Source organism: Abramis brama, assembly GCF_963993115.1.
Source record: "Abramis brama genome assembly, chromosome: 1".
Classification (NCBI taxonomy): domain Eukaryota; kingdom Metazoa; phylum Chordata; class Actinopteri; order Cypriniformes; family Leuciscidae; genus Abramis; species Abramis brama.
In genome coordinates this window covers 17,295,111-17,318,088 of record NC_139963.1, presented here as the reverse complement: position 1 = coordinate 17,318,088, position 22,978 = coordinate 17,295,111, and the positions used below count along the sequence as shown (strand labels likewise).

The window sequence follows — 22,978 nt, the reverse complement described above, 5'->3', positions numbered from 1 at the left end:
TATTGGTTCTAATCAGCATGATGAGGTGAATCAGGTGTACTAAGTTTCATTTTTCTAGATCAAAGGGTTCAAAAGTTATAACCATTTCAATGTTGAATTTTTGAACTGCTGGTGGCGCTATAGAGTTGGACCTAGAGACTCAAAAATTGCTACAATTACTTTTCATTACCATCACTACAAGTGTGCCAAATTTCATCATTTTCCTATGTATGGTTCATAGGGCTGCCATAGACTTCAAGAGGAGGAAGAAGAATAATAATAATAATAATAATAAGAAAACTAACAGATACAATAGGTGCCATAGCCCCTTCGGGGCTTGGCCCCTAATAATAATAAGAAAACTAACAGATACAATAGGTGCCATAGCCCCTTCGGGGCTTGGCCCCTAAAAAACTCAAGGAACTAAGCATATTTGTCTTTTATTAAACATTTAATGAAAAGTGTTTTTTTGGTAATGTTGTGTAATATGGCACATGCAACAATGTCACAGGCCCTGTCAGGTGTGCAACCCTCAGACTTTTCAGACACTGAAATCTTCCCTTTAGTTAGCCAAAGTTCATTTCATTGTGTGCCCTTGTCCTGGCTATGCTGCATTGTAACTGGTTTGGGTCAGGGAATGGGGTCATAAAACACCTGTCTGCAGGAACATGTCATAATCACCTATGAAAAAATGCAGTTCTGTTAGGATCAGCATAAGTGTGTGTAATACAGTGAGCTTGATATTTAATTGTGGAACTTTTCTTACCACTTTCAAATAATGTGCATGAATGTGAATTTCTGAAAATTCTTAAGTCATGCACAGATCCTGGCCATTTTACTTTCACATTTGTGATATGGAAGATTTGTCAACTGCCTTTTTTATTTGATATAATATTATTAATCTGGAATATTAAGATTAAGAATCACAATAGTAACTGGGCTGCACATTTACATTGTGAACCCCCTTTCTGTTCACATAATCCCCTTCATTGAGGCCTTGATGGCAGTCTATGGTCTATAAACCTGAGTGACATATACTGTAATCAGCATGGTCATGATTGCATGATCTTCATAAAAAAAATGATAGCCTAATAATAAAAAAAATAAATAAAAAAAACTGCTTAAAAAAACTGCTTTACAACATTGGGTCTTAAGTGGCTTGGAAATGCCACAAAAAAACATAAAACTGTTTTGTAAACCTAAAAACGACAGACAGAACTTTCCATCAAGTTCTCCCCGTCTCCAATAGTGTAAAGGAAAGAGCCACTCGCAAATAATCTTAGGGCACAGTGTGTGCTGTAGTTAAAGCCCGACTCTGACAAGTCGAAAATAAATGTGCGTTTCCAACAAATTAATAATGTAAACGACAATCTCACGAGTCACGAGAAAAAATATATATCTCAGTAAGTGCACTATCGCGCTGCGCTGGACTTCCTGTATCAGCTCCGCTTGTGAAGCCGCGATTTAATCCTGTTTACATGAAATAAGCTTGCTCGCGAGCAGGTTTAAGTTTGCGCACCTGTTGCTATGACAGCAAGTCCAGGGGCCTGTACCATGAAGGTAGCTGAACAAACTCGGGGTTACAGGATTAGTTTTGAGTTGACAAAACCAAACCGATGCAATCAGGCTTTATTGGTACCATGATGCAGCTCATCAACTTTCTTTGTCAACTCAGGCTTTGATCCTCAAGCTATGATTACTCCACGCGCGCGTGCACATACAAGAGTGACGTCGACACTGAACAACCAATCGCGGGTAGAGCGAGAGCGATATATTTTTCTGCGGAGGAGCAAGAGATAATCATTCATAATTACGATGAATTTAAATATGTATTTCAAGCTCGAAACAATACGTTCTCTGCTGCCAAAGCAAGAGAAGACTGTTGGAGAAAGATTGCTGATTGTTAATGTGTAAGTTAAACAAATACGTTCTATATTTATGTAAAATTATGTATGTATATATGTATGCCTATATGTGTACTATAGCCTATAGCTTATTTTTATAATATATAAAAAATGTGCATGTATGTACTAAGAAAGATTAATATTCATTGATTTTTAGATTTTTAGATGCAACCCCAACTCCAAATGTTCTTGGCAGCAGATAAAGACAAAATATAAAAATATAATTCAAAGGTTATTTCAAGGAGTTAAATCAAAGAGTATTTACCACAACCTTTTATTACTTTTGTGAACATTTTATCACACTTGTTTGCAGCAAACAGAAATAAATAGTTAAATTCAGAAAACCAGAATACACTGTGGCAGAGGAGTTGGCTCTGAGTAGGCAATAAGGGACGGCCGATTATGGATGTGATTACAGGTGCTGTACAATCTGACCCTGGTGCTGGCTCCTCTAAGCAAGTAACACTGGGTACGTGTGCAATACATTACTACTTTTTTTTTTAAGTTTTAAATATGGCTGACTGTATGTTCTGCAGGGAAATACAGTGTCCCTGTTGAAGCTAGCACACATTCACACACACACACACACACACACACACACACACACACACACACACACACACACACACACACACACACACACACACACACACACACACACACTATTAGGGTGAAGCAAATGATGAAGACACTCTGTCTGTGTGTTCTCAGACAGTTGCTGATGTGAATGCACTGGGCTTTTTATTATGGCAAACATTTGAATGTGTGGCATAAAAAAGAGACTGGCCCTTACACATCTCTTTTGTAGGATTTTTCACAACCTGACCAGAAACTGAGGCCTCTACCTCAATGGGCTTCAGAAGAAATGTGTAAGGATTTAAAACCCTTGACATAAACTACAGTCAGTCCTGTGTTTGTAGGAAGTCAAGGAACTTTTTGTGATTTGATGAGCCTCCAGAAAACTTGTAATGATCATGTTTGTGGTGGAATTATGTTTCAGGTGGAAACAGACTCAGTCAGGGCCCTGTACAAAATGAGTCTTGAACTAGACTGCACACTAAAGGAGACTTGAACTAGACTGCACACTAAAGGAGTCTTGAACTAGACTGCACACTAAAGGAGTCTTGAACTAGAATGCACACTAAAGGAGCTGACTGTGAGCTGAGGAGGCTCCAAACAAAATCAAACAGCTGGATAAAACTGATCTCAGTATGTATATAGTTATATAGTGTATATATATATATTAGTATAACTTATTTAACCAAGTAACACTTTAGTATGAATATTTATTAATGCAACTTTCTCTTGCTCTCTTTCTCCCTCCCATCCCACAAAACCAATAAAACAGTTTGAGACCTATCTGCAGTTTCAATGTGCTTTTATTAAGTGTAATATTGTATGGTGATTGCATCTCTGCACCAGCTGGATGGTCAAGTGTGATCGGGTCAGTTTCATCGGGGAGAAGCTGGTTTTGTGTTTCTCGCTCCTTTCTACTGGTGGCTATATTGTGCAGAATGGCACATGCAGCCACTATCTGTGATGCCCGCTCTGGTGACTCTGAAGCGCCGAACACAGTTGAAATGTGCCTTTAGGATGCCAAAGGTCATCTCTATCTTCACTCTGGTTTTACTGAGGGCCACATTGAAGCGGTGCTGTGGCCCTATCTGAGGGTCATGATAGGGGGTTATTGTGTAGGTTTTTCTATCTCAGTTCAAATGAACAGTGTTTTGTACTGTACCAAATTTAACTTGCTTTCCTCAAAGCGCTGACACAACACAGACTCATGGAAAATTTGTAAGACAAGCACTGGAGCCAGGCCATTTGGCATCCAAACTTGATCATATGTTCATGACCACAAGTCATCTGCAGATGAAATGTTTAGTAGATCATTGTTATATCTGTTAAAGTTACTATTAATTTAAAGCTTCATCTCACAGAAAATAATCATCTCACATATTCACATCATCTCTACCTGAACATTATGGCTGTGATAGGACTTCCTATTAACATAATCTGCCTCATGTTCCCCTAGAGCAGTGGAGATTGGAGCAATAGACTGCATGTTGCAATGACTTGGGAATCCTATCATACGATTATCAGAATAATAATAAAAAAGATTCAAAATAATTCTTAACATGTATTATATTGTATAGTACATTTGTGAAATTTGCTTTTTAAGAAAAGAAAAAAAAGTGTTCATGTGATGTCACCCTATCAATATATCTTACCGGCAATTTTATAAAAGCCCTCTTTTATGGACATGGTCGATAAATGTCCGGGGAACATTATTAGTTAAACTTTTCATGTACTCCTGCAGAGCGAGGACCACCTTGCGAATGGTTCGACAAACATATGTTTTCTCCTAGCTTCTGTGCGTCACCCACCGTGCAAGAATGTACCACTTGCAAAAAAAAAAAAAAAAAAAAATGCAACGCAATATTTGCGGTACAGTAAGTGCATGAATTCGACGTGTTAAATTCTTTATGTGCGGCTCAAGAAGTTCGCAAAGATAAGACATTCCTTCCGCGGAAAATCTGTATCTTTCATACAAGTAACTATCAGGAAAGGCAAGGGGATTTTGTCTGGCTAAAAACTCTTTCTCTACGAAGTGCTCGTCAAACAATTTGTGCTGAGATGTCCACCGGATTTCGAAGAAAAGGTGAAGTCATTGTAACAGACACTTGGAATAAGTTACGTCACCTATATGTTTCTTTGCTCTCAGCTGATTGGTCAAACTTCAGTCTGAGATCTTGAATCCAGAACATAACCTGCCCCGGAGCAGGTTAGCCGTGCAGCGTAAGATACCATGGCAACGAACACCGATTAAAGCCGAGCTACTTTCATAGTACCTAAAACCCAGGGTTGGCGGAAACTAAGCTGAAACATAGCTGGCTAGCCACCTAATCCGGCTTCATGGTACAGGCCCCTGGATGAGCTTCGAAGAACCAAACAATCCAAGATCATGCCAAATCGTCAACAATCAAATCCAGCTAACTGAGTTAGCGACGTACGAAGAACGGGCCCCTGGTCAGGTTTTCTTCAGTAAACCCAGAGTTTCTTTCGGTCTCCTCCTCTTTTTTAAAGAGGAAGTGGTGTTTAAACACCTCATTCATTCTTTCAGTACATTTTTATTAATAAAATGAATCTTTTATTAATAAATAAAATATTGCTTTTTTTTTTTTAATAAGATGAAGTCTATATAACTCCTTAACTGGCAACTGAAAACACAGATTAGAGTTACATAATGTAGTTCTAAACAAATTCTACAGAATTAAACTGTGGCATTTACTGGAAATCACTGAAATGTGTTCATCTGTGCAACAGAAGTTGATGGACCGTCCTCCTGCTGTTCTTCCACACTCTGAGGGCGGAGGGAGAGAATACCCGTTTATACTTAGATTTAAACTTAGATTCTATAGGCTACTCCACATAAAAATGTGAAAAAATGTGAATGTGTAGATTGTTTGATGTGTAGACACATAATGTTAATATTACCTCTGTAGGCCTCTCTGTGGCAGCAGAAACTCTTTATCCCCTTTATAACACTATTTGTCATCATTTCTGGTGTATTGAGTAGGCGACTTACAACTGCCTGCGGTTCTGTTGGGACAGGAGGCTCCAAAAGACAGATATTACCATCAGAATCTATTGGGACCAACAAAAATCCTAACCCAAAGTAAAATAAATGGAAATATCAAAAATAGCCTGTATAAAAAATAACACATGTAAACCTCTTACATTTTATGAAGGCCCTTGGATCTTTGGGACTGGCTCTGAAGTCCGTCCAGGAATTCCCTCAGCCAAAAATGCTGCTGCACTGCTAGACACTGGATGCTTTAGTTATTTAATATGTCACATGTTTGTAAAGTCAGGTAGCCTACACCCATACTATGCTCAAGCCTTACTTGACTGAATTATGTTTTTATATTTAATTTTCAGCTGCTGCCATGTTCTTTTAATGCCTGCAGGATTGCACCTACATGAAAATTAAAATTAGGTTGAATAACATACTGTTCTTCCAGTTTTACCTCTGATATTATAACAGTTGGGCAAGTTACTTGTATTACTAACTACAAATGACATCTTCAACAGTGTAATTAGATTAATGTAATAATGACTATCTTTAGAAATTATTGGTTAAAAATATAACTTTTAAAAATGTATGTTAAATAGCCTATACAGAATTGTTCTATAGTCTAATACAATTACATCAGATTTAACTTTAAATTACAGAAGAATTAAGAGTAATCCCTTTAATTAAATTACAGTATTTAGATTACGTGGTAATTAATTACACCCATCACTGTATAACAGTAATTAAAATGTGAAGAAATATGCAGACCTCTTTTTGTCTGGCGCTGTTGCCATGGTGACTCATAATATCTGTGCTCCATTGATAATGGCTTTTTATAGTTGTGGTGCACGCGCTTAACTCAGAGTCAGTCAACTCAGAGTTGATTGAACTAACTCATTTCAGCTGTTCTGAAACAAAAAACTCAGAGTTTCCCATCTCAGGGTAAGTCAACTCAGAGTTCAAGTTTTAACTCAGAGTTGGTTGAACCTCCTTACTGAAACAGGCCCCTGGAGACTTAATAAGAAGAATGTAAACACATACAATCTCTCTCTATTGTGAAGCGTTTGTCTGTTATTCTTTTCTTAAAAAGACAAAGTCCTCTTATCTGGCAGCTCTTCATTTTTGATCCACTTTAAAGGGTCAGAAACAGCATTGATTAACAACACCAGAGCTCACACTAGCCCTGACTGTACAGTGTAAAACAAAACAAAAAACGTTTTGTAAAAACAATATTTAGGCATTTCAAATTCATAATCAGGGACAGTGTGCAAAGTTGTGCGACACAGGTTTTTTATTATCTTTTAGTCATGGACCCCAATCCTAAAATTTATAAGTAAATATAGACTTATAATAGACTTATACAATTTTAAGTCTAAAAATTACTTTCTATCAAGTTACATTTATTATATATATATTCAGCTCACTATAATGTTCTGTTATATGTATTTTTAATAGATTTTGTATTATGTATATTTTAATATTTTAAATATTAAAGGCAGGGTAGGTAGGAATGGTCTAAAAAACTTCTTTTTCAAATTTGTTTAAACTTTATGTTCATATCAATACATAATTAAAATGTAAGTACTCTGAAAAAGAAAGTATAAAAATCGAGTGTCTGTAGACCTCTCAGGACTGTTTTAAAGACAGTTCATTATTTCCATTCACTCCACCCCCTCCCTTCTGGGCTCCTTCCAAAGCCACGCCCCCAAAACACATGAACGCGCGACTCCAACCGCTGAGCTGAAGACGCATTATTTACCTGAGACAAGCAGAGAGGAAGGAGCACAGTGCATGTAGTGACATCATGTCAGAATCACATGTAATAAAAAAATCTAACGCTAATTGCTTATGAATATAAACAAATAAGATGTATTTTAGTACTCACTATCAAGCTAGCATATTGATATTGGTAAATTTAAAATATATATTTTTTGATTCGCTAACGAGCTAGTTATATAAGCTAAAAACAGGTTGCATTGATACACTTTTTTACATTACCATCAGTTATATTGTGATGAAGATGAATTTCGTGTAAGATTCATAACATATATGGTGTTCTGCATGTAGGGGTGGGAGATATTGACAAAAATGAATATCTCGATATTTTTTTCCAATATCTAGATATAGATATTCAGGCGATATTTTTGCCATCCTTCAAAGAAATGTGAGCAAACTGGCAAAGAAGGTCCAGTTGGTCTTTTGACTTGCTGCATTTGACCTATATTATTCTAGGCTATAGAAAAAACAATAAAGGAGCTAACTAAACAGAATCTGTGGCACCCCCTACTTTTTCCACTTACAAAAAAAAAAAAAAAAAAAAAAACTTAACTAGGCACTTCTTGCAACAGTGATTATTAAATCAAACAACAATATTGTTGATGATCAATTCAAAGTAAAAAAAAATTAACATTTTCAAAACGGTATAAATCCATTCATTTTTCCCCCAAAACGCTATAAATCCATCTTTTTTTTTTTTTTTTTCTAAATTTATGGTTTGTCTTTTTAAAAAAGTTTTTGTCTTTTATTTTTCGTGTTTGCATTTATGAGGAAAAAACAATATTACTTGACAGTTCTCCATTATGGACGCGAGCGCTCTGAAAGCTGCACTGAGACTTTCAAACTTTAACAGAGACCTCAAAACAGAAAGCACAAAGCCTTTCTTTAAAACGAATTTCGTTTTGTATTAATTGTATCTTAATTTTAATATATTTTTTTTTCATTAATTCATTAATATTTTCATTCCTGCATTAAATACATAAAGTAAATATAGGCTATCAATCACAACATAAGGTGCTTGAACTGGAGATTATATCATCGTGAACCGAACCGTAGCCTCGCCTCACAGGCCTAAAAAATGTGGAATATATTTACAGAAATCTGGTTCTAAACAAAACCATCCAAAACAAAATAAAACTATGTAGCCTAAATGTGCATTTCTCCGGTGCATGCGTTCACTAGCCTACTGCGAAGATCGCGAGTCAAATATCGTCAACTTCATCTTTGCAGCCGACACAGAAATTAATAAACAATTAAAATGTCTTATTGCAATATTTTACACATTCATAATCATTACTTTTGCTGGTTCTTTGAGGCAGCTTTTTAGGTTTATGGCGTTTTGGAAAAGAGCTCTTCACGTACAAACACCGTTTCACCAAGGCACAGCAGCCCTTCAGCACATAAGAACAAAAAGAGAAAAAGCACGGACTTACTAATTACGAAACTTTGATGTGGTTGAACAGCTGAAACAGTCACAAATTCCTCTGCAACTCAAACATTCGAAGGAAGAGAACAGCATTACAGTTTTCAGCGCGTCCTCCTTTGATTGCTGTGTTGTGACTGGAAAAGTGCATGCAGGAGCACATGCGCAAAATGTAGGTTTGTAAAATGTCCTTTTGTAAAATAAAAATAATTTTAGGGCGAAGCAGAGGAGGTCGTGCAAGAGGCCGTGGCGTGCAACTAGGGTCCGAGGAAGTAGAGGCTGAGGACGGGGTGGTCGCTGGAAAGCTACGCTGATATTGACACGCGTTTTATTTCTTTGTTTATCCAAAGACTTTTTGTTCATTACCTTTTCTTGTACTGTCTTCTTTTTTTTGCCTTGTTTGCCTTCACTAACTGCATGCCGGTAATGTGAATTTTGATTGCTCTTTCTCTGCCATTGTTTTGCTATTCCTAGGTTCAGTGCCTCTCGAATTCCTCAAATCAAACGTGCGCGCGGCCGCGCGCAAGTGGGCAGATCCCGTGGCAAAAGGGTTGTTGCCATGGTTGCGAGAGAGAGTGACAGTCGCCTAAGCCAATCCTTTGATTCGTCCCGAATCGAAATAATGAGCTGTGTTTAATACAGATTAAACGGTCTAGAGTCACTTGATTTTTATACTCTTTTTTTCAGAGTACTTACATTTTAATTATGTATTGATATATATAGAAAGTTTTAACAAATTTGGATCTTTTTTTTTTTTTATAGTCCTACCTACCCTGCCTTTAATAACTAACTAATATTTGTAATTATTTTAATTACATTTTAATTTATGTTATTGAAATTTCTATATTTATTTTAGTGTATTACTTATTTATTTTTTGCCTTTTTTTAATAGACTTTTCCACAGACCCTGTCACTCTTGCGATCAGGTCCCTGGACCCCAGTTTGAAAACTCCTGGTCTAACACAATTTTATATCATATATTATATAGAAAAGTTCAACTATTAGACCTGTTCCTAAGATCAACAAACCACAAGAGCTTGATGACTACCTACCAATCTCATTAACCTCTCTGGTGTCTAAATGCTTAGAAAGGCTTGATAAAGGTATGTAATGCTACTCAACACTTATTCAATCATTTTCAATTCACTTATTAGTCCAATAAGATAGTAGATGATGCAATTCTAACATTGTTGCATCTTGTTTACTCACATCTTGAGGTTTACAAAAATCATGTGAAAAATGTAAGATAAAAATAATAGTCTCTGTAACATCTCACTGTTACTGATTTATCGTGCAGCTCAAAGTATTCTGGGTAAAATTTCTCTACAGTCTATTCTGAAACATCAACACAGTTTCACTGATGATCCAATATTAACCCAAAACCCAGGATAGAGCGTCTGAGTGAATGTGGTCTGGACTGTGTGGATGAGGCTCATTGTGTCAGAGACGCTGTAGAAGGACAGAGTTCCTGCACTGTGATCCACATACACTCCTATTCTTCTGCTGATGGACTTTACAGGGAGAGAAGTCTCTATATTATTGTGCCTGAATGTGTAACTGGAGGAAGAGCAGATCAAACTCCAGGACTGATCATTATATCCAAATCCACACTCATAACTCCCTCCCTTCCTGCTGATGCTCTTATATGACACTGATATAAACACATATTCACCACTGCACTCAATCTCCCAGTAACAGCGTCCACACACACTCTCTCTACACAACACCTGAGGCCACCAATCAAATCTGTCTGGATGATCAGGATACGACTGTTGTGTGTAAGTGTGAGTAATCACTCTGTTCCTCTCAGACAGACGGAGGTGTTTATTCACTGTGTTCAGATCCAGAGTCAGCTGATGGGAATCTGATGGAGAGAAAACACATCAGAATCAGGAATTATGAATCTGTCTGATCTTTTAATGTATCTGAACAATGTATCATCAGTGTCTCAGTACAGCTGATCAGATATCCTGTGCAAATCATCATTTACATGATCAATTATAAAACTCTTCTATCATGTTTATTTCTCCTTCTACAGGAAGAACATGAACACATTCAGTGAGTTTTTCTGCTTGTTTCTCAGTGACTTACATTGTAGGAAGTCGTTCCTGGTCTTGGGATTCATGTTGGTGAATGTGACTGTGGAAATAAACAGACATGAACAGTGTGAAGAGAAATGACAAGATAAAATACATCCATTTCTAAGACGTTTCTGATCTGATATTAGATGATGCAGGACTCATTTCTGAGAACAGAAGAATCTCCAGATGCCTCATATACAGTGCAATGCATAAGTTAATACACCCATGCTAAAGTTGACTAAAAAGAGGAATAAAAAATCATATTTTGGAAATTGAACTTAATGCCTTAATTTAAAAAATTAGGAAAAATCCAACCTTTTAGGACACCAATTTTCTTTGTGAATGAATAATGTATCGTAAATAAATAAATGTTCTTCCTTAAAATACATGGTGCATAAGTGAGTACACCCCTATGTTAAATTCCCATAGAGGCAGGCAGATTTTTATTTGTAAGTATTTTTTAGGATACTATGCATCCTGATAAAGTTCCCTTGGCCTTTGGAATTAAAATAGCCCCACATCATCACATAGCATTCACCATACCTAGAGATTGGCATGGGGTACTTTCCATAAGATCATCTCTCAATGCAAATCAAACCAGCTTTTAGGCTAACTGAAATAAAACCATGCCAATCTCTAGGTATGGTGAAGGCTATGTGATGATGTGGGGCTATTTTAATTCCAAAGGCCAAGGGAACTTTATCAGGATGCATAGTATCCTAATTTTTTTTTTTTTTAAATACTTAAAAATAAAAATCTGCCTGCCTCTATGGGAATTTAACATAGGGGTGTACACACTTATGCACCCTGTATTTTAAGGAAGAACATTTATTTATTCACAGAGAAAATTGGTGTCCTAAAAGGTTGGATTTTTCCTATTTTTTTTAAATTAAGGCATTAAGTTCAATTTCCAAAATATGATTTTTTATTCCTCTTTTTAGTCAACTTTAGCATGGGTGTATTCACTTATGCATTGCACTGTATAAAACACACGTATCGGATTCAATCCTAAATTCCACTGGATTTCATTCTACGTCAAATATGTATTTATTACTTCTAAACCATCAAGGGATGTTTGTGGCTGTTCTGTAGAGTTGATGCACATGAATTAAAGATGAACTGTGATTTATAAAGTGGGATGCGTTTAGGAAAATGATTTGTGCATATGGATGTTTTATAAATCATAGGAACATTTCAGAAACTGTTGTACGTTCATATTTCAGATCATTCTCCGCACGTCTGTATAAACGAGGCGCAGGACTTTACCTCCGTCTGAGATCTTCTTGAGCTCCTCTTTGCAGAAATCCTCCAGTTTGTCTCTCAGCTGACAGACAGATTCTCTCACGCCATCAAAAGAGGAGAGAGAACTGAAGGAAACGTCGGGTTCGTCTGTAGATTCAGGAGGTGCTGAGAGAGACTGGAAACTCTACAGAAAACAGAAATCAAAACTCATCATCTCCACACTTCAGCCAATAACCTGCACTATATCAGATCTGAGCGGCTCTTGTTGACTTCACTTCTCTTCAGTGACTCGCTTCAATCCAGCACTTTCACACAATCAGCACATTCTTCTCATATTCATCATTTAATGCTACAAACTCTAGTGTTTGACACTTACACTCCTTGTGAAAAAGAAAGTACCGTACTTTTAACAGAAATAATATACCTTAAAAATATATAAGTGCAGATTGGCTTTAATGTTTTCAGAAACTGAATGTTATTTGCAGTTAAATGAATGTGGTTTTGAATGTTTTTATTAAATGCAAATAGCTGAGCTTTAGAGTGTTTTTTTGCCCTGCTTAAGTTAGTCTCATTCTGCTCTCATGAAATGTTTCTCTGTGAGTCTCTTGCTCAAGTCCACTATGATCCAGTTCTTCTAGATCTCTGTTACCTGCAGGAACTGGATGTGATCTTGTGTGTGTGAAAGCTGCTCCAGCTCAGCGTCTCTCCTCCTCAGATCATTGATCTCCTGCTCCAGTCGCTCCAGTCGTCCTTCAGCTCGACTCACTGCAGTCTTTTCCTGATCTCTGATCCGCTGTGTCGCCTCAGAGTGGCTTCTCTCAATGGAGCGGATGATCTCAGTGAAGATCTTCTCACTGTCCTCCACTGCTGTGTGTGCAGAGCGCTGTTACACACACATCACAATCACACAGTGAGTTCAGTGAGTCCAAACTGAGACGTCTCACACTTCTCTTCTTCTCCAGACTCACCTTATGAGACTCCACAGCCTCTCTCAGCTGATGAAGATCTTTCTGTCTCTGCTGGATTCTCTGACGGATCTTCATCTGCGTCTCCTTCAGCTGTTTCTGGAGGACAAACCAATGACAGCAAATGACACATCAAACTACTATCACAAAAAAAAAAATTAAAGTACATAAATCCAGAATTGAGTGGATAAAGATCCAGCATGGTAAGGATATAACATAGGTTCAAACCACAGATTAATTTCCTGAAATGAGATTATGAATGAATATGAAGCCAGTGTCAACATTATTTCAAATATGAATACTTCACGCTAAAGTTTTAATTCTGTCATCATCATTTACTCGCCCTCATGTCGTTCCAAACCTGTAAATTTCTGTCTATTGCGGGACACAACAGAAGATATTTTGAAGAATGTCTCAGGCATAAATATGGTGATGCATCAATAACAACAAAACTCACTGGTTCTTGCATGTCCATGTCACATGACTAAATATCATGATGTCATGACACAAGCACCAGTGAAGTTTGATGTTTCTGATGTCACCATATTTAATTTTTATGCTCTGTATAAATGAGTTGATCAATGACTTGATTTGTGAATCAAAATTAGGCTCCTAGTTTAGAAAAATACACTTGACTTTAGCATACTTATGGAAATAATATAGTTTAAAAGAAAGTGTTAACTGAACGTAATGTTTTCAGACACTGCATGATATTTACAATTAAATGAAAATGTATAACAGATTACATTTATATTAATAGGTTAACTTTAGAGTGTTTTTTGAGCCTCTTAAGTAGGACTTTGACTAATGGTTAAAGATTACTGACAAACATTTATGGTAAATGTATTTAAATATATTTGTATTTGCACAATTGTAATGATGAAGTTGCACTTTAGTAAATTTAAAATATTAACTTTAAATATGATATTGAACAACTCACTACAGTTAACATTATAATCAAGTACTTTACATGAGCTTCAGTATGTCAGTCCACACATCAAAATAAGTGCACTTCTTTAAAGCACGACAAAAGCTCATTAAACTGAAATATTAAATATGATTAAAATGTCCTTTAAAGTAAAAAATAATATTATATAGTATAATTTAATATTATAACTTTTTATAAGTGTACTTAAGTTTGTTAAGAAACAATCATGTGCTCTCTTTAAGTGCATTTACGTAGCCTTTTATTTCATGAATATTATATTATCTGCAAGTACAGGTTTAAAAAAACACTTTTAAGATTTGAAGTACATTACAAGTGCGCATTCAATACAATTAAGTGCACTACATTTTAAAACCACTGGAGTTGTTTAAAATTTGAACTTTTTCTCCTTTTTGGAGCTTGAAACTTTTGTACTTTCAATGTTTAGGCTAAAATAGAAGAGACATTCTTCAGAATATCTTATTCGAACCGGTTTGGCATGACAGTGAGTAAATGAAGAAAGCACTTTCATTTCTGCGTGATCAATCCCTCTCAGTTCATACCTGTTTCTCTGTCCTCTGTGCTGCAGTTGATACAGTTTTGTGGTTTTTATGTTCATACTCTTTACATCGCAAACAAATGCATTCTTGATCAGTGACACAGAACATTTCTAGCTCTTTATCATGTTTACGGCAGATCATGTCCTGCAGTCGTCCAGTGGCATCAATCACTTTGTGTGGTTTACGAGAGTGAAATTCCTCATGACGGTCTAAATGAGTTTGACAGTAAGATTCCTGACACACCAGACAGGACTTGACGGCTTTGTATTTTCTTCCAGTACAGACGTCACACTCCACGTCTCCAGATCCAGCGTAACAGTCAGCAGGAAGTTTAGTCTTCTTCAGTTTCTCCACTACTTCAGCTAGCATGGTGTTTTTGCCTAAAGCAGGTCTTGGACTGAAGGTCTGTCTGCACTGAGGGCAGCTGTAGACTCTCCTCTCATCCTCCTGATCCCAGCAGTCTGTAATACAGATCTTACAGTAACTGTGTCCACAGAGGATAGTCACTGGATCCTTCAGGAGATCCAGACACACTGGACACATGAACTCATTCTGATCCACTGAAATTCTGGCTTCTGCCATTTTACTGCATGAATACAGAGAGACACAAACACACAACAGCTCAACAACACTTCAGTTTCTGTTTCTCTGAACTGAGGAGTTGAAATAGTTTCCTGCTTCTGTGTTTGAGTGACGTGTGTAAAAGAGGCGTGTCTAAAGCAGTTTAATTCCTCTTTCCTGCTCAAAGGTGAGCCACTTTCCAGCTGTTTATGTGCCCTTCAAGTGAAGTCGAAAATATCATTCTGAGCACATGAATGACAGGGCAAAGTTGTATTAACGAATAAGAAACTGAATTCTAGATGACACGAGTTGTGACATTGTTAGGGGTGAAAATACTGATCTATAAGTGTTATGTCAGTGTTATCTATAATATTTATATTTACATATAGAGATCAGTGACAGGGTACCCACTCTCCTCTCTGTTTAGTTTAGTTTTCCCCGATATTGATTTAACTAGCAAGACCTTCATCTTTAATATTAGTTCATTGATGTAGAGAATGTTTTCACTAGTCATATATTTGTAGATCATTCAGATTTCACTGCTTCAGCCAGCACACTCAATACTGAATTGAAATTCAGCTCTCTCAACGCTACCAAAATTAGAATAAAATGCTTGACACATTATCACATGCATAACTGTACAGTCCACACTAAAATGAAAATTGTCCTCATTTATTGACTCTCATCTGGTGCCCAACAGGAGAATGTTTAGGGGTCATTCACACAGAACGCGTTTTGCCCTGATAAATGTGAGATGCGAGCAGTGGAATAAAAAAAAAGAAGAAAAAAAAATATCTTGGTACACTTAAAAAAAAAAAAAAAAAAAACGTATTTTAACTTTAGTGCCATATTTTTATAACAGGGCGTCATGCCTGAAACATGGCAAAAGACGCGAGACGGTCAAACACGTTTGTCAAGCACATTTTCTTAGAAAAAAAACATGGAAAAGGAGAAATATTCCTTTAAAGATAACTGGGATTTTCAATGTGCAGTGATCACCAATTGTAAAAAAAAAAAAAACATCTTTTATGATGTATTGATTACAATACACAGTACAGTATAACATGTTTATTTAACCACAAGAAACAGCCATCACATCCCTTTGTCAGGGCAGCTCAGTTTCCTGAGAGACAGCTTCAGAGAGACAGACCAGCCCAGGACAGCACGTGTGTAGCTAGACGACAAATGGACGAGTCAGTGACGGGGTGGTGTGTTTGCAGGCTCAGAGCCTGTCAGAGTTCAGTCAGAGTTCACCATCCAGTCTCTTGTGGACCAAGTGGTCATTTTAAAGGCATTATTTGTTTTCTTCAAATTCCTTTCATCTTTTTTTATATATAAAAAACAAACAAAACAATGACTGACAGGTAACGACTGAAGAAGTAAAGAGCCAGCGCAGATATTCACTCCAGCACCACAGTGCCTCCTGCTGCTTCAAGTGCTGCTTTCAGCTTCTCTGCCTCGTCTTTAAACACGTTAACCCGGATCTCCTGAGGTAGGGACTCCACAAGCTTCTTAGCCTGTGATTGGGAGAAAAAAAACAGTAATGAAGGACATTACATCATGATCCAAGCCCTAAATCTCATTAATGGGTAGCAGAATCTAGTGAAATGCATTGCTGTCTGAAACCTTTTCACATATTAAAAACACACACCAGAGCCATGGACAAAGAATATTGACAGTGGCATGAATTCTGTATGCTGCTTCAGTATATGTAGATATGTTTCATAAGTTTTAAAGGCTTTCATTGAAAAAAAAAAAAAATTTCAATAAATGCAGTGTCAGTATATGTAGCATTGACCCTTCTTCATAACCTCTGCGATTGACTCTTGCATACTGGATATCAGCTTCTGGGCCAAATCCTGACTGAAGGCAAATATAGTTTATAATAATAATAATTTGTTACATTTATATAGTGCTTTTCTAGGTACTTAAAGTGCTTTTACATATGGAAGAGCAAATTGTGATATTGTTTTTCACAATTTGTGGGCTTGTGCACTCGCCTTTTGAGGATTGACCGCAGGTTCTCTATGGGATTAAGATCCGGACAGTTGTCTGGCCACGGATCCAAACTTTCAATGTAATGATCTCCAAGCCATTTCATGGTGCTCATGGTTATCCATGAAACTGGAAAATGCACTGATCATCATTAAATTGCTCCTGGATTGCTGAAAGTTGTTGGGTCATTCATTGTCAAAATCAACCAAATTTCAGAAACTTCCCCGGCTCAGGTTTTTACCCCATGTAATTTGGCTCCAAATCTCAGGTGAAAATTGTCATTTTGACCCCCTCTACAAAACAGTGAATTACTCACTAAATATACATTCATGAAATGTAATATTTTGGCTTTCTTCTTAATTTATGCATTTCTTCCACCAGAAAAAAAAGATCAAAATCAAAAATTTTAGCCGAGGACCTCTGGTTGAGTTGACAAGGAATGTCCCAGTTGTTCTTGCGGGACGTTTTGATACCATTCTTTATTCCTGGCAGTGTTTTTGGGCAGAAGTGTGGCACGACACAGGACCCATGGTAGCGTTCACCTTTTCTTCTCCAGATGTCCCAAACAGTGGGAACGGGGGTTCTTCAGAGAGAATAACTTTGCACCAGTCTTCTGCTGTCCAGTCCTTATACTTCCTGCAGAAGTTCAGGCTTCTTTGATGCCCTTCTTGACAACAGGCCCTTTTCCCAAAGGCTTGCACTCACACTAACCTGCTGCCAATATTGAGCAGCTCTGCACTGGTGGCGACACGATTCCAGAGCCGACTCCTCAAGGGGAGGCAGTCCGGGACACTCTGGGACGTCCTGAAGCCTTCTTCACTGCAGTTGAACCTCTCTCTTTGAAGTTCTTGATGATCTGGTAAATGCTTCTTTCAGGTACAATATTCTTTGTGACTATTTCCTTGCATGTGAGGCCGTTGTGATGCAAAGTGATGGTTGCACTTCTTTTTTTTGGAGGTAACCATTGCTAACACAAGAACACAATGATTGGACACACTGAATGACAGTGATATCACCTGACTAGTACTTGTTCACACTTTCCCATGTGCTAATATGAATAGTGAAATGATGTTAGCTGGTCATTTTGTACTGGGGCAAAAAACAGGATTTTAGTGGTTACAGGGTTTTAGTGGTAATTTATTTATTATGGCCAATTAAGCTTTTGCGAATGCATTTAATCACTCTGCACAATAATCTAGAAACAATGTGCATCAACACTCCAACAACTGAAGCAGCAAACTTTGAGAACCACAAAATTTGTCACTGCGAATACTTTTGACTAGACAGCAACTAACTGATGTGCGCCAATAAGAGACTTAAAGATGTTTAGATTAGTTTTTCTGCCACAGAGGCCTATAAAAAAAACATTCCCATGTCATTCACCTGTGAGTTCATGTAAAAACACTGTACCTGTACAAGATTTATTCCCTCCATGCAGTTCTTCACTTCTTTAATCAGTTTGACTTTATCAGCCGCCTTTAGTTCTGTCAGTTTGACTGTAAAATGTGTTTTCTCTTTCTTTGCAGGTGCCGCGTCCTCCTCTACCGCCTGCAAATTCAGTTAAAACATTAGAGGGGAAAAAAAACTCACCAACAAAACTGTTACATGGCACTTTTTCCACAAAAAGGACAAAATATGATTTTAAACTCTTAAAATGGAGTTCCTTTTCAACAAATGGTCAGTATGAGAGGTTTTATCTTTTATACATTTTCTAAGGGGTTTAAACATTTTTGCAACCATTTTACCAAAAATTGGGATGCATCTAAATGCAGCTTAAAACCTTGATTTGTGCAAAAGCAGTAATGGTTAAGGTTACATGAACACATAATTTACAAATAAGAAACAAAACCAAAAAAAAAAAAAAAGAGTGAAATTTTAAAATATTAACAATTGCACAACAAATGTGGGACACAGCTAATCATTTTTTTCTGGGTATTACACTTATTTTTAATGACATTTAAAATCATAAAACAGAGAAAGTTGAGAAAGTCAAGACCTCTGAAGATAAACCCCATTCTCCATGTTGTCATTTCATGCGTTTAAAACTACCTTCTGTCCAGGCTAGGTTAATTAAATGTTAGATAATAGACCTTATTCACAGCAGCGCCATCTTTGGTTTTTAATGGTAATGAAAGCGAGGCTGTGAGGGACAGACATGCATCTCTTCAATGGGTTGTACTGTTAGTTAATGTGTTTTTGGATTGTTCTGCTCATGAAACACTGGAAAAACATCTTTCCATGAAGTTTCAGTTGACAAAAAACTCCCGACAATATAAGCTGTGGAAAATTGTAAGTAATCAAGGAGTTTTATACCGCTTTTTACAGCGGATGCCATTGGAAACACGGCAAGTCTATCCCTCACAGCCTCACGTTCATACCTGGCATGGCGCTGCTCTGAATAAGGTCTATAGCTTATCAAAAATACTGTATGTTACAGTTGACTCCACACACACAAAAAGAAAATGTTAATTCACAGGACATGGGAGTATATCTTTACCTCAGCTGCAGAAGGCATTGCTGCCATTGAGCCCATTGCCATCATTCCAACATCCTGAATGTTCAACGTTTTCTGATGGGAGAAAAATACATATACGTCAGTGTTTTCAGCTTAAGAATAAGATTAAAGCTGGGCAATCGAGTCAATATTCACAATGATTTTGCAGGCGATTTTAAATTCAGCAACATCATGAATATAGTGAAGGATTTGATTTGACCATTAAGTTTACCAAAAGATGATGTCTCTAATAAGACTAATTTTGCAATCCCTTCTTGTCTCGCAATTATTAAAGAGTTAAAACTTTGATTCTTTTGAGTTTGATTCTTTTCTGTGAATCAGTTCAAACAGCCCATATACTTTACATAAAAAAAATACTTATTACAGAAATCACATACTGCTGAATGTTCCGACAAGCATTTATGGTAAACTGAATTATACTTCAATGTAATTTATGTGGAAACATGCCAGTATTTAAATATCTTTGTAATGACAACATTTCAATTCAGTTAAACTGAATAACACTGTATAGTTAAAATTATAATCAAGTATATTACATTTGCTTTAGTATGTTATTCAACATATCAAAATAAGTGCATCTTTGAAACACGACAAAATATTATTACAAATAATGATTTAAAATGTACTTTTAATTAGACATTATTTACAATGTGCATTATTAAAGGTTCAAGTATGTTAATGAACAGTCATGAAAGTGTGCTCTTTTTATGTGCACTCAAGTGGCCTTTTTCATTAATATTATAATAATATCTACAAGAAAGTTCGTAAAAATAAAGTGCACATCCAGTACAATTAAGCGCAGTACTTTTTGTGTCATCACTCAAAAACGTTCACAATATTCCCAGTTAAAATAAATGTAGGCAAACAATGTGTATTGTTGTGTGTCACGATATAAAAATATGACTGTGTATATGAATTAAAATGATTAAATATCACTTATCCTTCTGTTCATTTAGAGGGAAACATAATTTGGCTATTTTTAAATAGATTTCTACTGTATTTTATTTCACACACACACACACACACACACACACACACACACAGTGCGCTGTACCTTTAGTAACTCGTTGAGGTCGGACACTTCTATGAGCGTGAGGTTGGCGATGTCACTGACGAGCTGTTGGATTTTGGGCGAGTATTGCTTGGGTGCCCCATCCAGAGGAGGTGTTGTAATGGCACCAGACGCACTGACAGGACTGGTCTTGAGTGTTCGCAGGACACACAGCGCTGTCGTCTGTAGCTTGTGTCTGCGAAATGTGTTCATTCACACAACAATCATGAGCGTATAAAGCAGCAACACCATATAGAGCATCTATTAGCAAAAAAAAAAAATCAATGTGTGGCTGTAACACAGTTATTACTCCGAATAATGTCTTTACATGATTTTACCATTCAGAGGTTTGGGTCAGTATTGTTTTCTAAAAGAAAGACATCATTTAACAAGCATACTTCATATTAATCTGTTCTTTTGAACTTTCAATTCAAAGAATCCTAAAAAATAAATAAAAAAAAAGGTATCATGGTTTCCACTAAAATATTGCACAGCACAACCGTTTTCAACATTGATAATAATCAGAAATGTTTCTTGAGCATCAAATCATCTTATTATAATGATTTCTGAAGGATCATGTGACACTGAAGACTGGAGTAATGATGCTGAAAAAAATCCAGCTCTGATCACAGGAATACATTACATTTTAAAATACATTAAAGTAGAAAACAATTATTTTTAAATTGTAATAATATTTGACAATATTACTGTTTTTACTGCATTTCTGATCAAACAAATGCAGCCTTGGTGCGCAAAAGAGACTCTTTCAGAAACTTTAAAATTGTATATTATATATAGGCCTACATTTTTGACTACTATAATGGATACACAATTTTGGTTTTCAAAATTTCTTTTATGATTCAGTAAATATTGTATAATTGAAACTCAACATTTGTTTTCATTGAATTGCATTATAAATATACAGCGGGATCCAAAAGTCTGGGACAACTAGTGAAAATGTTTTGCATTTTTCATTACAAAATATATTACCAGCGAGCACAGCAATTTGAGTCAACAGTTGCATAAACCTGATGATCATGATTTTTGAGGATCGAGAGCATCAATTAAACAAAGTGTGTCATAAAACCCCTCAAGCGAAAGCTCAGTAAGGTTTTGTAACTACTATTATTAATGGTTTCTTAGCTTAAGGGTGCTAGTGTACCCACTGCTGACCTTTAGTACAGAGCAGTTCCCACGGTCAATGTCACATACATTTACTTGCATTTGACTAGAGACCCAATAACATAATATAATTGTAATTTTTTTAACCAATTTTACATCTCAACTGTGTTTCAATCATTTCAAAATAGCTTCCAGCTGTAAATGAACAGACAAAGCCCAGATTGTCATGCTCTGCTCTCTATACCTATCGGTTGAATGACCACTACTAGACATGCATAAGAGGAACTTACACCCTTGTGATTCATTAACAGAGGTCACGTGACCTTATACGTTGGGGTCATTCTTGTTTAGTTATTAGATGCAACATCATTAAAGCAGTGCATGAATTAAACTACACTCCCTCACTTCTGACGGTCAGCGATAAATGCATCAGATCTGACGCAGAATAATAAAGATGCAGCCTATCTAAGCACATCACACAGTTATGATCTTAATAAGATCTGTGTGTGTGTTTTATTGACAGCGATGCTTGTAGTATGTGTCAGTCCTCTGCCCTTGAGGGTTGCAGGGGGTTTAGTTGAGTGTCTGTCTCTTACCGGTGTGTGTTTGCCGCGGCCCGCAGCGCGATCCGGACGCAGTGTCTGCTGCAATACATCATGACCCGATTCCGTAAACGACCGAACAGTGTGTGTGAGTGTGTGACTGAGACTGACTGGCTGTCGGTCCTCCTCTAGCAGAAGCACATGGCGTCCTCCACCGGCGCTTCCTGACCTACCCACAATGCATTGCGATGGAGGGGTAAACTTTATTTAAAACCCTCCTTTCACAAAACCTTTTTCATAAAGGGAGAGTTCAGCCAAAAATGACAATTCTGTCCTCATTTACTCACCCTCAAGTTGTTCTAAACCTGTATGCGTTTCTTTGTTTTGTTGAACAAGAGATATGTTGAAGAATGTTGGTTACCACCAGACTGTTTTGGTCCACATTGACATCCATAGTATTTTTTTTTTCCTACTATGGAAGTCAATGGAGCAGCAACTGTTTGGTAACTGACATTTTTCAAAATAAGAAACACAAACAGGTTTAGAACAATGTGAGTTAACGATGACAGAATTTTCGTTTTGGGGTGAACTATCCCTTTAATTAAATGACTTTATTTAAACTAAAATAGAATCTGTAAACAATGGGCAAGAAATATAAAATAAATAAATACCGTGATAAAAACCTACAGACATGGGTTATTAATATCTCTCTAAACTGATGCATTACACAAATTAGGCTAGATAAAGGTTTCTAAAACAAATC

At 36.7% G+C, this 22,978-nt stretch overlaps 2 protein-coding genes across 3 annotated transcripts in view; both read right to left on the bottom strand.

Moving 5' to 3' along the window:
• Positions 1-15,130, bottom strand: part of LOC311093521 (tripartite motif-containing protein 16-like protein) — a 141,894-nt gene extending 126,764 nt beyond the window's left edge. The window contains exons 1-6 of one of the 2 annotated variants that reach the window (XM_084130987.1): positions 14,433-15,112; positions 12,948-13,043; positions 12,629-12,862; positions 12,004-12,163; positions 10,748-10,795; positions 10,384-10,520 (exon numbers count right to left, since the gene is read on the bottom strand). In XM_084130987.1, the coding sequence (XP_083987113.1) occupies positions 10,384-10,520; positions 10,748-10,795; positions 12,004-12,163; positions 12,629-12,862; positions 12,948-13,043; positions 14,433-15,011 (1,254 nt within the window). In that variant the 5' untranslated portion in view covers positions 15,012-15,112. Of the gene's footprint in view, positions 1-7,888; positions 10,521-10,747; positions 10,796-12,003; positions 12,164-12,628; positions 12,863-12,947; positions 13,044-14,432 lie in introns of those variants that run through there. The other variant, XM_084130988.1, reaches the window with a different exon arrangement.
• Positions 15,131-16,043: 913 nt separating this feature from the next.
• On the bottom strand, positions 16,044-22,457 carry mrpl12 (mitochondrial ribosomal protein L12). Its single transcript, XM_084123376.1, has 5 exons — positions 22,270-22,457; positions 20,555-20,747; positions 19,483-19,554; positions 18,396-18,533; positions 16,044-16,507 (listed from the first exon to the last, which is right to left on the bottom strand). Exons 1-5 carry the CDS (start codon positions 22,329-22,331, stop codon positions 16,391-16,393), a joined length of 582 nt encoding a protein of 193 aa, XP_083979502.1. The 5' UTR covers positions 22,332-22,457; the 3' UTR covers positions 16,044-16,390.
• Between the last annotated feature and the right edge of the window lie 521 nt (positions 22,458-22,978).